General features: G+C 38.9%; 1 protein-coding gene and 1 long non-coding RNA gene across 10 annotated transcripts in view; one reads left to right on the top strand and one right to left on the bottom strand.

Annotated features, from left to right (window-relative positions):
- Positions 1–17,275, bottom strand: part of BNC2 (basonuclin 2) — a 429,804-nt gene that overhangs the window by 291,176 nt on the left and 121,353 nt on the right. For 5 of the 7 annotated variants that reach the window (XM_036331210.1, XM_036331207.1, XM_036331211.1 and 2 more), the window contains exon 2: positions 5,964–6,164. The exons of the other annotated variants lie outside the window; for them this stretch is intronic. In XM_036331210.1, the coding sequence (XP_036187103.1) occupies positions 5,964–6,164 (201 nt within the window). The remainder of the gene's footprint in view (positions 1–5,963; positions 6,165–17,275) is intronic. 7 annotated transcript variants of the gene reach the window in all.
- On the top strand, positions 4,982–9,809 carry LOC118667562. 3 transcript variants are annotated; one of them, XR_004971321.1, is made up of 5 exons: positions 4,982–5,138; positions 5,212–5,289; positions 5,786–5,987; positions 6,530–6,651; positions 9,330–9,809. It is a non-coding gene; the product is annotated as an uncharacterized LOC118667562 (long non-coding RNA). The 3 variants fall into 3 exon arrangements; XR_004971319.1 differs by having other exon boundaries at positions 4,984–5,289; XR_004971320.1 differs by lacking the exon at positions 6,530–6,651 and having other exon boundaries at positions 4,989–5,289.

Raw genomic sequence — 17,275 nt, forward strand, 5'->3', positions numbered from 1 at the left:
TATTCATGTTTATAAGGCAAAGCCTCTCTAAAGCTTTGCAGACTGATAAGGGTGGAGGCCCAATGTAACTTTGTTTAAGTGAGTGTGTGTCATGCATATAAGGTGGGAAGGGAGCAGCACTAGAATTTTTGTTTCTCATTGAAGTGGATTACGCCAGCTCACTATCTGTAACGGTCTGTTCCTTTGGAATCAGCTCCCTGTGTCACAACGACCTGGCAAACTCGAATGCTTTCACTATCACTGGAGTCCTTGCAATCCTGCGTTGGCTGTGACCCATTCACTTTTGCCCCAACTTCTCAGAGATGCCTTACTCAGCATCTAATTAGTTAGGGAGGATTTGCTGCAGCTCTTAACCCTGACATAGGAGTGGGAGTATGTGCTGCTGTGGTAGCCCAAATCTGTCCTGTCACTACATTAATCAGATTTCCATAAAGGCATGCATGAATAATTGGATTTATCAGTGAATGTTAACTTACACTCATAAATATAATTATTTTTTAAAAATAACTGCAATTATAGATAAGATATCTGCACCTTTAGGGATTTGTTTTTCAACTGTGGTTACCTGACTCACCTTAGCAAAAGGCTTTACAAATTATACAGACACACAGTACCAGTTTGCAGATGACAGAAAGATGAGAAAAATAATTTCAAAATGACCACCTACTATGTTCAAATTCCCTTAGCATACCATGTTGAAAATAAACTTGAAATTTGTGGACAGGTTTTAAGGTATACATCATACACATCTGAGAATATGTGCATGTTTTACTTGCATTAACATGTATCTAAATACCACCTATATGACCTACTGCTGATCCATTGCTACTTCCCCAATGCATTACAAATTAGGCAGTATCTGTTAAGTGAAGTCTGCATGCTATCCACAGAGTTCCACAAGCACCTGTCTCTATGCTACAATTTGTATTGTAACAATTACCCAAATATTCCTATTTTCATGTTACATTATCAGAGTGTATGTTAAGAATTATATTTGAATATATGTCTACAGTTGAGACTTCAAAATAAAACCTAATATCACTCAAATTAGAGAGGGGAACTAAATAGGAGTTAGGAGAGCAGCCTAGTAATGCAACAGGCAGAAATTACATGCCTCCTAATATAATATAAATATTTATTTCAGCATCACGACCATAAGTTTGGTCAATTTAATCCTTTTAAAAAAAAAATAAGACATGATCACTAAAACACACCAACTGTAAGAAGAGGAGTAAGAAGGGAGGAGGAAAAAGTGCAGAAACCTAGGGATGGATGAAGCCTGGCAGTGAAAGTCATTTTCAAAGACCATTAACTAGCAGCTGCTTTACTCAGGGCTCTGATGAAATAAGAATATACATCCTATGTTAAAAGAGATGTCTGCATGAGTGGGATGGAGTTTAGAGTAAAAATATATTGTATGAACTACCAAAAAGAATCAAACCCCAGTAAACAATTAAACACCTTGACTTCTGGGGGGAAATGATACATGTGCCTTTTAAACTGTTAGTGAATAAACACTCAAATTATTTAGGGGATAGGGTAAGAAATCAGACAAAACCACTATTTCCAATTTAAACTATAGTTTCAACAAAATGAAACTCTGCCTAAATGAATAGAAAGAACTAAGAGACTACTGGGAGAAAATTTCATATCAAACATTCTTTAAAATTCATTCCAGGAACAGGAATGTTATTATATACTTCTTACAATATATTTTATTTATCATTTCTCTGAAATGTGCTAGATTTTATATCAGTAAGAAAGTTTGCTTTACTCTCTCCTATCTCTGGTGAGCAGATGCTCTGGCATTAGTGTAAATCGTTGATTTAATTTTTAGCTTTCTTGGTTTGCCCCTCACCTATCTAGGAAATTATTTCTCTGGTGATAACTAACACATCATGCTAATGAGAGAATCTAGTGCACAATAGAAAAAAATGTCACTATTAATAATATTTGCATGAAGTTAAATAAAGCAACTGTAAGAGAATGTCAGACAGTGTTCTTTAATAAGACACAGTTTCACAATGAAATTATGTTGTTAATTGTGTTACATCATTGGGTGAATCCTAAATTACTACATAATGATGCACACAGTCATTTATAATTCTAACTTAGTATTTCACTCATGTCTGAAAAGAGACCTTATTAAGGAATCTACATTTTATTTGCAAAGGTTAAATATACCTCACCAATAATTAAAGGAAAATGCCTCTAGTAATGTAAACGGGTAAAATGTGGGCTACAGCCATTTACCTGTTTCATTTCTGAAAAGATTTCAAAATATATTAGATTTGCATCCCTTGTGGTACCTACAAAAAAATTTATATGCTAGTCTCTCAAATACAAAACATTTTAGAAAAACCACCTCTTAAAACCTGATTTAAAAAACAACAACAAAAAAAACCCCAACACTTCCAAAAGCAGGCCTTATTTTCTGCTTTTAACAAAAACTTCATGAGGTTAAAATAGGCAAAATAACGTTCTGGACTCCAGGAGATTAACAGAGACGATGAGTAAAGTGTTTCTGGTCATTCTCGGCCTGTCACTGATCAAAGTAACCCAAGTAAGAACTCCCTTTACTAAGTCAAGAGTCATGCCCTTTAAGGGTTATCAAATATTTGTCTGTATGGAAAAAAATTATCCCTTTTGAAAAAATCATAATGGAATATGGGAGAAAACTATGGAGAGGCAGAAAAATGCACTCAAATTGTTATATCTCGAACTTTAGGAGAACATCCTTAATTCCACCAAATCTAAATTGGCTTCACATTGTGCTATCTTTTTGTCAGTATTAGACAGACTGAAAGATTTATAAGCAGATTCAACTTTACTCACACAAAACAAAAGACAAAGATGTTTACATCTCTACCTCCTAATTTACCTGTAAAAGACAAACCTAGATTATTAAATTTCAGTATACATGACACTTTTTCTACTACAACTTGTGCTGTAGTTAAATAATACTGATGATGAATTCTCTTTAACTCAATTTTGACAACTAGTCTCCTCTAATATTTAATGAAATAATCAGGTAAATCTTAAAGTTTTTATGTTATTACAGAAAACTTTGAAATAAAAAACATACCCAATAAATTTTATGTCAAAAGCTATAACAGTTATTTTTTTCTTAAAAAATACAATCATAATAGAAAAATCTTTTTACTGTCAGCAATAAGATATACAGGATTTTGCATACCTGATTAAACTGGACAAACTTTTACTTGCAGTAAGACAATAGCTGGCTAATGTTTTTTTATATTGAAACTAATATTCTTTGAAACTGTTGAATTCAAGAGATATCAGTTTTAAAAAAGTGTCTTTCTTGCACACACACACACACACACACATACATACACACACACACACTCTAAATCAGCATTGCTGATGAACTATAGTTAAGGAAAATAAACATGGTAAAACATGCACAGCACATATATTTTTTAGATTTACACATTGTTGAATTTAAGCTTACACAATATTTATACAAACTAAAATGTCATCCTGAAGGAGAAAAAAACACCACACGTGTAAATTCATACCCTCTCTTACATGTTTTCCAAAAATGCACAGGAGGTAAACATACAGTAACCAGAAGAGAAAAAGAAGGGGGAGTCGCTCACAGTATCAAAACCAAAAAATGAAACAAAATATAGTTAAATCACAACACTTTTTAAATTGTTCATTTCTCCCTTTATTGTACTACTGTTTAGTAAATAGTATAATTAATATTATAGTTTTATATAACATCATTATGCATCAATTACTTCCCTATGTTTCTACCATGTTTATATAGTCACTGAAGCTCACTATGACACATACATACACACATGCACACTCAAAATAGACCTTTAAATATCCACAAAATCAAATGGCTGGGTCAAATACGTCAGAATAGCTTAGTTGTACAAGTCTCTCTGAGAGATTTCAAATTATTTTCCTAATTCTGTTCCATCATTTATATAATTTACTTTTATTTGTGTGTTTTTAAGCTAAAATGTTTTCCACAACTTAATGTCTCTTTAGATTCAAATCTACTTGAAAATGGGCTAGTGCCAAAGAAGCAATCTAACACCATCTATGCGGTTCAATAGCCATTTATCAATTGATCATTATCTCTATCTGGTTTTATTAACTCTTTTCTAGCTAGAGGGAGACCTAAACCAATTTTCCCTTTCAACACACACACACACACACACACACACACACACACACACACACACCCTGACCTCCACTAACTCACTCAAAACCCTGAAGGTAACATCTAATTTTTAAAGCGTGGCACAAGTTATTTGGTCCTAAGGTCAGTGAAAACACACTGTGTTCCAACCACAAACAGAGCCACCCAGGCAGGGATATGCCTCAGAAGCACACCTCTCAAAGCACACTGCAAAGACAAGGAGTATCTCTGGGAGGAAATGAACTTAACTTGCAAGAATGGGAAACTGCACATACAGAGTTGCTTATTGGGTTTATGTTGATTGCATTTAAACCCCAGCTTACCGTATCAGCAGTAATCAGGGTCCCTCTACAGGATATGTCAAAATACACCTTATTCAAATGCATTTATCCTTTCTAGAATTCTGTGATCAAACTGTTCGCTAGCGATCTGCTACAAAACCCTGGCTCTGTGCTCAATCTTCTGCAGATGGATTTATAAACTTATGGTTGTTCATAAGCCTAGCAAATTGTTCTCTTTCCTTCACTATCAATACTTTTAAAAACCTAAATTAATTCAATAAAATATTTCATTCTCATGAACTCTTACAAACAAAACAGGTTTTTTTCTTCTTAAAGAAAGCAGTTATATTTTTTTAAATGAGTGAAACAATATCAATTTCTTAACCGTCATCTGCTTCAAATCCAAGTATTTGTCAGTGATCCTTTCGTGCTGCGTGGATGATAATATCACACTAACTCTGGCTTTGTGTAAAGGGTTTGGTGCAGGCTTTTGAAAAGCAAGACGTGTCTGGGAGGGAGGCACCAGGGAACTTCCCTCCCTCGCTTGAGCACAGTCCAAGATGAAAGTTTCTGGGTTGTTTCCCTTTGCTTCCTCTCACCCTCGCTCCCCCTCGGAGCCGCAGAGCCAGCAATTGTGCAAGAGGAGCCGAGCGCGCAGGGCGCGTATCACGGAGCGCATGGTACAAGCCGCCGGCTCGGTGATTAATTATCAGTAGCCGCTGGCCTCGCACTAACACCTAGCTTTCCCGGCAGGGCCAGCACACCCAGCCGCCGCCAGCTCGGCCGGACGGAGGAGAGGCTCTGGGGAGGACGCCGAGGCTGCTCCGGAGTGTGAGTGCGCCGGCGGGCGGGCGGGCGGGCGCACGGAGCCGGAGCCGGAGCCGGAGCCGGCGGGGAGCGCAGGAGCTAGCGGAGGCGGGCGGGCAGCAGGCGGCGGGCAGAGGAGCTGGGACCGGCCGGCACAGCCCGCCACGCACGCCGCCTTCTCCAGCGACCCTGGGCGCTGGCAGCGATCCCTGCATAGCCTCCTGTCCTCAGGTCGGAGGTCCAGCTGCTTCCAGCCCCGGCAAGTCAGCTGGGCTGTACGGAGGGGGCCCTACATTTTGTCACTGTTGGGCTGGAGAACCTCCTCTGAGATAGCAGATACTTTGATGAAGTGATTAATACAGATAGAAAGATACATTTGTCGGGTGGTGGCTTTTAGAAAAAAATTTTAACAGAAAACAAAGAAATTGTCTTCTTTTGACCCAGGTTGTACTGTGAAACTTTGCAACAAATGCCTTTGCTTTCTTTTACTTCAGTATCCTTTCCCCCTTTTTCTTTTAAGGAGCCCTTAGGGAAACCATGAAGTAACCCTGCACATTCCAGTAACACAGTTATGACAAAATAGAGCCCAAGTATGAAGTGATCAATTTTTTTGTAAATGTTAAGAAAGAAAAACAGCAGAAACAAAAGTGCACATAACAATTCAAGATTTCTTTAAAAAAAAAAAAAAAGTAACTTACCTGTTGGGACATTCTGAATAAAAGGTTAGTATCAGCGTTTTGCCATGTCCCCATGAACCCTGGTTCAGCCGCAGTCGTTCTGGTTCCGAACTGCATGGAGTTGTCAGTACAGGAGTCTCTTAAAGTCAAGTCTCTTGCCCTCTTTGGCTCTCTGTCTCTCTGTGTCTCTCTTTCTCTCACATCCACTTCTGCCTCTTCTGACTGAAAAGTGAAGGTGGATTTTTTGAGCCTCTTGGCAGCCAGTAGCAGGAGTGTAGTGTAGTTAAGAAGCTGGCTGAACTGTGCATTTCATTTGGGAAGGGGGAGACTTGGGGGAGGGAGGGGGTCCGAGCTTCTTTCGCACCTTCTGCACAGATACCCCTATCATTTATGCATAGATTGTGACTCCCCGAGCTTGCCTTTGCTCAGTTTAACAGCTGCCTGTCAGGTGTGCAGGCAGCACTCGAGACCCAACCATCAGCTTCAAACTCTCAGCCACTGCATGTCATTGGATAGCAGAGCTAAGAGTCAACTGCACCGTTCCACTGTCAGGCACCAAATGACACCCTGCACTAACCCCTCTCCAGACACACTGAGAGATACACACTTCTGCACGCTCCAAGCAGCACCACGATCTCAGACCGACCGTGCACGGGGTGAGGAGAAGCTGGGGCCCTTCCCAGGGAATTTCCCCCAACAATGCTTCCAGGTATAACATGCAGTATCTGGCATCAGCCTTTGCTTTAACATTTGTAAACTGCTATGCTTAAACATTATTTTTTTCTAGTTATACTGGGAGAAAGAAAAACAGTTGGATGTAAGAGAATGTAAAATTGGCTCAATTGTTGTCAAAATGTTAACTCCTAAAAGTCATATAGTATGTGCTGGGCTATTTATAACCACAATTCAACTCCAAGAGAAAATAATATACATAGGGACATAACTTTACACTCTAGGAAGTAAATAAACTTAGCAGTTTTTTAACATGGAAGATGCACAGTAAACATTTGCAAAATACATACATGTATACTACTTAATGTCCAGTACCTCAGGTCATTCATTAATTACTAAATTGGATGTTAAGTAATAAGAAATTGAATGACAAAGGAAAAAAGTATACCTTTTCTTAAAGTTCAAAAGTAGAGAAAAGTCCTTTGTGAAAGTTCCTGGATGAAGCATCTACAATATCCTTTCAAATCATAAAAAAAGAAAAAGATGAAGAAAAAAAAATCCTGTCCCATTTCAGGCAAAAAGTAATGACTATAAAATTCCATTTTTCATTCAACATCTCTATGGAGAATTCTATAACATTTTCCTGCCTGATGAAATATAACCTCCGATAGCATGTCATATTCTTAATTAAACTAGTTTTTAAAAGAAAACATCTATGTATTAGATAGTATTTATCGTGCCCTATTTATGGAAAAGCAGAACTGAACAGAATGCACTGTACATAAACAGTGACTTCCAAATGGAAAGCTGTATTCATGTCATCTCATAAAAGTAGTCAGCAGGAAAAAGCCATCCTTCCTAAACTTAAAATGTAAGGAACATTAATCTTCAACCACCTACAAATATCGAGGACAAATGTACCACTCTCCTTGCTCCTTCTTAAACTGAAGAATAACAATAAACCTTACTCTCTGAAACAACAAAAGAAACAGAAAAGAGCTTCAATGGCAGCTCTGTGTCATTAGTGGACAATGAGAAAAGATGAGAAAACGTACACTATGTTGACACAAATGTGCCTTCCCCTCTAGAACCAACATCTCCTGAAAGCTTTTCTGTTAAACTTCCCTCCGGTTCACCACCATTAAGCACAAAAAAGTCTCAAAAGCAGCAAATTCAATATCTGAGAAGAAGCAAACAAGAACCCAAAGAATTGTTGCCTTAAAATATATTAAGTCCACCTGTGGTCAATAAAAATATTCTTGAGGGGGGAGGGCAGGAAAAGACCCTATGAGTCAATTGTCAACAGTGACTGTACCTTTACAGCTAGCTATTACCCACTTAAACTCCCTCTAAAATTTGCTAGCCTCTTGATTTCTGAAGTGGCACTCAGTGCCTCAGTCAAGCTGCCTGCTCAGCTCCTGACCTTCCCACTAATGGCTGTTATTTGTGGGAGGCTTAAGGACACTGTCAATAGCATGCTTCCTCCTCGCTCCTCTCAGGCTGTTGTATTGCTTTGCCTGCGTGTTCTCTCTCGCCTGCCTCTTGCTCTCTCTAGTTCCCCCCTCCTCCCTTCCTCTCCCCTTAACTCCCTCTTCCCCTTCTTCCAGCCCCCACCCCCTCTTTCTTTCAGTCCAGCAGTCCTCTTCTTTCCTTGCTATCCTCCCCCCAACCCCTCTCCTCTCTTCTCCACCGCCCCCCCGCCCCCCCCCCCCACACACACGACACAACACAAAAATCAACTGGCATGCAGCAGCAAGCACCTGCAGTAATAGACTCTTTTATTAAAACTGTTATTCTGCAAGACTTCAAATTCCCCGTGGACCGGGCCATGTCAAAGCCGATATAATTAACTAGAGGCTCAGCAACGGATCAATTACCAGACAAGCAAGTGATAGTGAAATCAATGAAAGATCATCAGCCACATTATCAGTGTTGCAACTCATTAGGGCAAAACTGAGAAATGTGCTCAAAGCGAGCCCAAGCAAGGTGGCATTACAAAACAAAGGGCTAATTTGGAGACCCTGCTGTGAACAATCTGTAACAGAATTAGCCTTTTTTCCCCCTAAACTGCACAGCTCCGTAACTAAATGTGACAGACTGAGAGAAGCAGTTTATTAAGACACCAACCCCAAGTTTATTTAGTTCATAAACTCTCTCCTAAAAAATCAATACAGTCTGTACAGGGTTATTAGGCTGACTAGCTAATACATCCAAATCTAGTCTGCTGGGCCAGCAGTCTTCTGACAAAATGCTATCTAGCGCAGGCAAACGGAGCTATTTCAGATATCAATGTCTGGGGTTGCTCTCAATGAAACAGGTCTGCCATGTAACTAGTACCTGCATATTACTGTCAAGGCACAAGCCTCAAAATTACAGAGATAGCTTTCTAATGTTCAAAATATTTTTTTCACAACAAATCTATATCATATGATATTGTACTGCGAAAAGTATTGGATTAAAGGAAAATTTAACTAGTCTGTAAGACTAGTTTACAAAGACAGCAAGCTTTATTACAATAAGAAACAACAAAATATATCTACAAGGCACAACAATGATTTTTTGAGTTTGTCCATTGGCTCTATAGTCTGCAGAGTATGAAACAACTATATGGAATCATCTGTGTTAAAGTTATTTAAAATTGGGGGTGGTAGCAGTGGAGGCAGGTATCACTTTCACAGTAATTGCTTTTTTCTGCCCCGATTTTATGTATTTCAGGTTAAAGAATTGCAAATACTAAAGGCTATGTGTTGGCTTTCCCACGTTGACTGATAGTGAGAGATGTACCATGGAAATTAAGAAGTACACCAACTAGGTCTAAATGGCACCCACGATATTCAAGACAATATGGGAATGGGAATACCTCCACCTCATCAAAACTCATGCAGAGTAAGAAACTCCCATGCAGTTTACAATGTAAAAACAGACTGGAGAACTGAAGAAAAAGATAACATTTTGAAAGTGATTTCTGATGTTTATGATGTTCAACATTTAAACTGTATTTTCACAGAACTTCAATAAAATCCAACTTATTGATTGCTGTAAATAAACATCTCCCCCTTACTTTTGATACTTACTAAGCACTTCATAGCACATGTTGAGTAATCTGTAAAAAAACCCGTTAGACATATGTATTTTAAACCTATACTATAGATGCTGATGTTTTGGATAATAATTAAAAGTTGTAATTACAGAGAATTTTTTAAAAATCTTTTTGCATATAACTACATACTGTGCATGTACCATCAATGAGATCCAATTAGTTGCAAAGAATTTGCATTTCAGTGTGTGTGGGATAACAAGACTGTAGGGAGGCACAATGCAATTCCACCAGCAGAGTAAGACAGTGGGTTCTTTCTTGTTAGCTCTGTAAGCAAGAATTCCCACAACTGACTGTTTAAAATGTTACTGATCTTTTCATTATTTGGGTATTGAGGTGGGTTTAGGTGTTCCCCTCAAAAAAAAAAAAAAAGTCACATGTTGGTTTCAACTATCAGCCCAGTTAACAGCTGAAGGGACAAATGAGCAAAGGATTCTGTTTAGCCTGCATGTTTGTGGTTTTACATTTGTTTTGGGAGGGGGGAGATCTTCCATACTTTTTGTTTTCTTCTTAATACTTACTAATAATTTCTTTAAAAACACACTGCTTTTAAAAAATAAATTCCATAACTGGGGGTAGGGAAATCTCATTGAGATAGTTATCTGTAAATATAAGGTTTGGTGATAAAGGCAAGCATTTAGTACACTAAGAAAGTACTCAAGGATTTTCATGCTTGTCTAGCTATGTTCCAACCATGTAAATGTAAAATAAATGTATAGCTCATATACACAGTTTCACAGGCATCTCCAGGATTTCTGCTGGTCCACAGAACAATACCTGTAATTCCCCGGGTTCAGTTCAGCAGCTGTTAGCAGATTCTGTAATCTGTAATGACAGTAAACTGGCCTTTGCTCTTCTTTTATTCACTATTCATTTTCAAGGCTTGGTTAAGTACAGAGCTGGGTTAAAGATCAGTGGTTTTCCATGTGACACACTCTGGTATTCATCTAATGGCTTGTCAAGACAAAACTGTCCCTGTTCTTGCCAAAATAAAAATGACGCTCCACATCGCATGACAATCAGCACTTCCTAATGGCAAAACAACTCAAGCTTTTGTAATTCACTTATAGAAAAGTGTTTAATAATTGGCTATCTAGTCCTATGTGTGGAATTAGGTTGTCATTCTCAAAGGAGATTTTTAAAAAATGTTTTAGCCACTCTTCATTCTAAAGCAACAAACATACAGTTTATGATCAAATCAGACTTTACTCTATAAAAATAATGCTGAAGCTACAAATGTGTATGGCATTAAGGTATGTAACTTAATATATGCAAATTATGCAGAAATGGCAGGCTAGGCCCCGTCACAGAGGTAGGGAGAACCAATTGAGGAAATGTCTTTTTTTTTTTTTTTAGAACAAAGTATGGGACTTGCTTTGCAACATCTGTTGGGCTGTGTAATATTAACAGATGTCTTAAGTGAAAAAAGGAAAAAAGAATTAATAAAGGAAACCTCCTCTGAACAGATAATCCTCCCAAATTTCCATATTCCTGAGGGGGGGAAAGTTGACAGCAGCCTTTCTCCCTTGTGAAACCTGCCCTCCCTATTTTATTGTGCAAAGTTGTGTTTTCTATGTGAAGTTAAGGAGGAACGCTTTTGACTCACTGTAAAGAAGAGAGTAAAGAAAAAAGAAAACTAACAATTTCAACTGTGGTTTCCCCTTGTGAATAATTATATCATAATCTAAGCTGCCTGTTTTCCCTTGAGTCACATGCGTAATTTGATGGGAGGACAGTGAAAACTTCACCCCCCCCAAAAAAAACACTCAAAAAGATGATACATAACTGTACTGTGCCTTCATGCTTTGGGGGAAAGAAAGGAAGGAAAATTTAAAAGCAGCTCGAAAGATAAGAGTTCTGATATGAACACATCACCACACATTAAGGTGCTCCTCTTCACAATTAGGATTCACCTATTATTTATACCTAAATCCTTGCACTCTCCACTGGCTCCTACTTTCCTTCCATTATCACATTTCATATCCTTGTAAGGTATGAAATGCCCCTCTTTCAACAGACAAGGGTTCCACAGCAGTGAAGTCTAATGAGTACGAAGAGAACTTTTGGATTATACTAGCTGGATCCCTGTATTTAAATTTTAAGAAAACTGGGAAACTTTTCTTAGTTAACAATTTCCATTCGTGTTTCAATTTATTATATGATTTAGGCAAACCTGAATGTAGCCGCCCTTAATCCAGATTAAAAATATGATGCATGTATGCCAACCGCTGAATCTAACCTGGTGCTGGTTTGTGTGTAAATGAAGTGAACTATGGACCAGTATCCTTCTATAAATCTTTCTCTCGGGTGACACCTTTTCTATTGCTTATTCTCCAAAAATTTGTGACTTAAATTTGGGTTAACAGCTAGCTCCTGGATTAACTAATTCAAAATTAGGTTAAAGATCTTGACATATTCAAATGGAGGGGGGAAATTGTGTTGTCCTCTCTGATTGCTGGTCTCTCTCTCCTATATGAACGTCTGAGTTAAAATTGTACGTTATTTCATGTTTACCGCTACACCTTATCCAGATGACTCTGGCAGTGGGCTGGAGACATTTCAGCATATAGAAATCTCAAGGCCTGCACACCCAACAGTCACAGGTTCGATTCCTGATCAAGGACTTGTACCTGGATTGCAGGTTCATTCGATCCCCGGCCCAAGTCAGGGCGTGTCCAGGAAACAACTAATCAATGTGTCTCTCTACTATCAATATTTCTCTATCTCTGTCTCTTCCCTTCCTTCTACTCTCTCTAAAAAAAATCAAAGGAAAAATTACAGATCTGGTAACATAGAAATTCACACCTAAAACCTGTATATTCATGTTGACCAATGTCATCCCAAGCAATTTAATAAATTTTTAAAAATCAATGGAAAATATATCAAGTGAGGATTTTAAAAATAAAATAACTGTTGTCTAAAAAATGTCTGATTACCTGCACGGAGGGAGGAAGCTTGTGTGCTAAAAACATCATTCTGTGACCTCAAACTAAGGGAGGAAAACAGGCCTCCTAAAATAAGGTATGAATAGGACACAAGTTTAAACCACCTGAAACAACAGCATGAACATCCCTGCAAGCCAATACTGCCTACAAGCTTCACCTTTCTATGGCAAAGGGGGAAACCACCCTGCGCCAACTAGAACCACCACTGTGATACCATCTCTGCTGATAGCCTAGTCAAGGGCTCTGTTTTAGAGAAACGCATCCAGGACCTATCCAAATGCCACAATTGCTTGATACACTATTAAAAATAAAAAGATTTGGGTAAGGTGTGGTAGCTGAGGTAGCTTATACAATGTTGGGAAAATGATGAATTCTTAGAATCAGTATCAGCAGGTGCAAAAGCATTGATCAGCATGAATCTGGAGCCTCCACAAGATCAAACATTCTACCTACGCTGTTTTGGTTTAAAAACAGAAAACTGACTTTACTCATCTTCTCTCAGGTACAAATGGTGACAATGGCTTCTTCTACCATAACCTAGAGTAAGTATCTTATGAGAAAAGGATTCTAGAGGAAAAGAACCAGTGATGTGTTTCCTTAAATGAGTATCAAAACACATGCTGTGGAGCATACGTGGGGAATTAGGTTTGTATGACCATGAAGAGCTTCAAGGATTGTAAACAGTATTAATTTCTTTATTCACTTCCTTCTAAAGTCTGCAGACCAAGAAGCCTGCAGCTCCAGTGAAAATGTCATAATAATAGTTTAAATTACTGTCAGGAAGAAAGATTGAGATTCACAGACACTCAGAAAATCCAACACTGCTTTTGGAATTATCACAGACAAAAAAAGAGGCAACTCTATTGATGGCACCCCCTTATATGAAATTCACAGACCTAAAAAGCAAATTTAAAAAGTGCAATAATACCAGTGACTTGGTTTCAAAATCTTTGGAAAACCACAGAGATTATTTTATGTACATCCATATTTTAGGGGAAAATTTTGGAAACAAATCAAATTTGAATAAACTTGGAGAGTGTTTCCAAAATTAAGGATCCCAGAAGATGGCAGAAACTCATTAACACCAAGTTAAAAGAGGACAGAATTAACAGGTGGCTTAGGTCTGAATAGTAATGATCCTCAGTGGGGAGTAGTGGCTGCAAGAGGCGTAAGGAAAGCTCCTGGTTGCAGGTGATGTTCTGCATCTCCTGCTACTTGGTGGTTCTGGCAATGATCACTTTGTCATTCATCAAGCAGCATACACTTACGATTTGTGCACTTGTCTGTATGCGTGTTATATTTTGATTCTAAAAGTTGACTACTGCTAGTGGTTAATGGTAATACTACTAAAAACAGTGATAATAAATTAAAACTATATTTAAGAACGAAAAGAAAAAGGAAGGAAAAGAAAAGGTAATGGAGGGTGGGAAAAATGATGGGAGGGATAGAAGAAGGCAGCAGATACTTTATTACTGTCAAAAATCATTCAGATAACTGTCATTACATGTACTGCTTGCTGGCAACAAACTTTTCAAATGTAAGAAGTATTGGGAAATCAAGTAAATAACTGAGTTTCACAGAATGAGGATGAATGTGAAAAATAGTAAAAGGGCGGGAGAAAATACTTAGGTGAGCCATACCTTAGCTAGGCAGCGCAAGTGCATGGCTATCTCGGAGAGGCTTACATGGAAAAGAACCCCACAACACAGGATCCTGAACCTGCTCGCCAGTCTTGCCCTTTGAGCCTGTTCTCTGATAGACTGAAGTGTGAAAATTTGGGGGGGGTGTATTTTGGGGTAGGCAATGAGTATGCCTACTGAGAGACTGTGAACGAACCTACAGTCAGTACTATTTAGAGGTACTGACTATATCAAGACAGATTTTAAAAAACAACAACCAGCAATTGCAGATATACTCCTCTGACCACCAAAACCCTTTTTAAGAGTTAGATCTTCTAAGTCTGACAAAGCCTGGAGAAAGGAAATAACGAAGTGGGAACGATTGGATCATTTGCTAATTGATTGATAGGGAATACACGTTTGTCCTGGCTAGTTCTGTTTCTAGCTGCCTTTTCTTTTATTTATTATAAAGAAAAACATTCAAAATTAATGAACATTTTTCACCCTTGTTAGGGAATATTTGACCTACTTGCCAGGTATAAGAAGATGTGGGGAACAGGAAAGTTAAGACAGAGTCCCTGCTCACAGGAAGTTTACAATCTAGTACAGGAGATGAGCCATGTACAAAAACAACCTTAGTAAAACAATGTGGTAAGAGAAGCAACAGCAGAACCCTATACAACTTGGAAAAGGAGATTCCTTCCAATTGGTGTGGTAACAGAAAGTTTCAAGTCGTGGCAGCATTTGCACTGGAACTGCAGAACTGGTAATGCCCCTAGAGAAGTGATCCAATTAGCCTAGATTCTAGGCCAGTGATGGCGAACCTATGACACGTGTGTCAGAGGTGACACGCGAACTCATTTTTTTGGTTGATTTTTCTTTGTTAAATGGCATTTAAACATATAAAATAAATATCAAGAATATCAGTCTTTGTTTTACTATGGTTGCAAATATCAAAAAATTTCTATATGTGACACGGCACCAGAGTTAAGTTAGGGTTTTTCAAAATGCTAACACGCCAAGCTCCAAAGGTTCGCCATCACTGTTAGGCCCTTAGAACATGAGGTAGGACCTGTGCGGAGCAATGATGAATGAAAGGGATGGACTGGTCAACGGGAACTATTATAATAGGAACAGCCCTAGATTCCACTCTTAAGAGGTGCTATTTATCCTGTTATCCAGCCCCAATCAAAACTGCTGAAAGCTTCTGAACAGCGGCCATTGGGATGATCGTTACTGCACTCTAAGATTCATCTGGCAACAGACAGACTGAAGTGTGGAAAGACAGAAGCACAGACACCCATTAGGAAGCCTTTACAGTAATCTGGGTAAATGGCTGCAGGCAACAGGGCTGGGGAGAGAGCAAACTACAATGCGGAGATAAAACCAGGGGACAAGCCTGGCACATGAGATGCAGTAATAAAGGAGAAGAGTCAAGGACGACACCAAAGCCCGTTGTTCTGAGCTCCGGGGAACGGGAGCACTGTCAACAGCAATGGAGACGAGCTAGTTTTGGGGGCTGCACAGTGAGCTCAGTTTGAGAAAACTGCAGATCATGTCAGTGACTAGGCAAACAGACATGTTCAGAAAACAGACGGACACCGGAGTTATCCGACCTGGGACCCGTCTGCAGAGAAGCGACATAAGAGGTAAAAGAAGGTGGCCAAGGGCAGCCTCTAGGGGGATACCCACAGTTACGGGGGGACAGGAGACAGAAAGTCTGAAGAGAAGTCAGAGTTTACAGAGCTAGGATGGTCAGAGTTCTAAATGTTCTAAAACACAATGCTACATGTAGTAGAGTAAAACCACATACAGTAGTAAGTAGCAGCAAAAAGTAAGAGCAAAACAAAGTGCATGAGAATGATAAATACTCAGCAGAATAATGCTTGAATGGGATAGGTACTGGGTAGAGGGGATGGCAGCGGCTACAGTACAATTGGGACGGGAGCCCAGGACTTCAGATATAGGTGTGCACTGTGAGTTCTTAAGCTTGGGCAAATGGGTGCCCCTTATGCCATACCTCAAATATATTTCTGGCTGCAATATTTTATAACTATATTTTGTGTCCTAAGAGAAATATCTTAATGGACTGATAGCTATAGGAGTTGTAGAATCCAGATTCTAAAGGAGTTAGGTAAGCAAATTATAAAGACAAGGAGGCAGAAAAGATAAAACATTCTTTGGACAAATTCGGCAAAACAAATAAGTGAAGTAAGAGGGGGGTGGTCTGAGGTTAGCAAGGCCTAGGAAAAGTTGTGTTGTTGTGTTGATGATTTGCTTCACACTATGGGGGGGGGGGGGCGGGGAGATAAAAAATATCTATCCATAGGCAAAAGAGGTGAAGCCGGCAAAGAAAAAGATATTGAAAAATCTAAGCCAGAGGGGAAAATGATATAAAAGGGTGCTAGGAGAGAATGTGATCAAGAGCACAGATGAAAAGGGTACCCCTGAAAGGAAAAAACAACAACACTGTTTTCCCAGAAACGGAAGGTAAGAGATATACATATTGAGAGTGCTCATGCAGAAAGCCAATTTGCTGCTCATTCCTCCCACTAAACTGCACACTTGTTGAAAGGAACAGTTTTATCCAACTTTGGTAAGCCAGGGCCTGAGTACTTAACACACAGTAAACGGTCAATAAATGATAGCTACACAAAAGAAATGATCATCTCAGAAAAGATGAGGTCACTTACTAAGAGTAACAAAGGCAGGATAAAACCAAGGACTACTTGAGAGTAGAAAGGGTTTGGTCCAATTGGAGAGGGTAAAATGAAACTCTGAATAATAAGAAATGAGTAAGACATGGCAAAGAGCAGAAAGAACTCAACCTTGGTTCCAAAAAAAGCAAGAGCAATTATAAGCAAACAGACTGGGTTCAAGAAAGTGCAGCTCACTTTGGGAACTAGAACACTTAGAACAGCAAGAAGTCCCTAATGTAAAGTTGAAAAATGCCTTGCTCCAAAACATATACCATACTAGGCAATAGTCCCTTGTAAATAA

This window comes from Myotis myotis, unplaced genomic scaffold (assembly GCF_014108235.1).
Source record: "Myotis myotis isolate mMyoMyo1 unplaced genomic scaffold, mMyoMyo1.p scaffold_m19_p_12, whole genome shotgun sequence".
In the NCBI taxonomy this organism is placed as follows: domain Eukaryota; kingdom Metazoa; phylum Chordata; class Mammalia; order Chiroptera; family Vespertilionidae; genus Myotis; species Myotis myotis.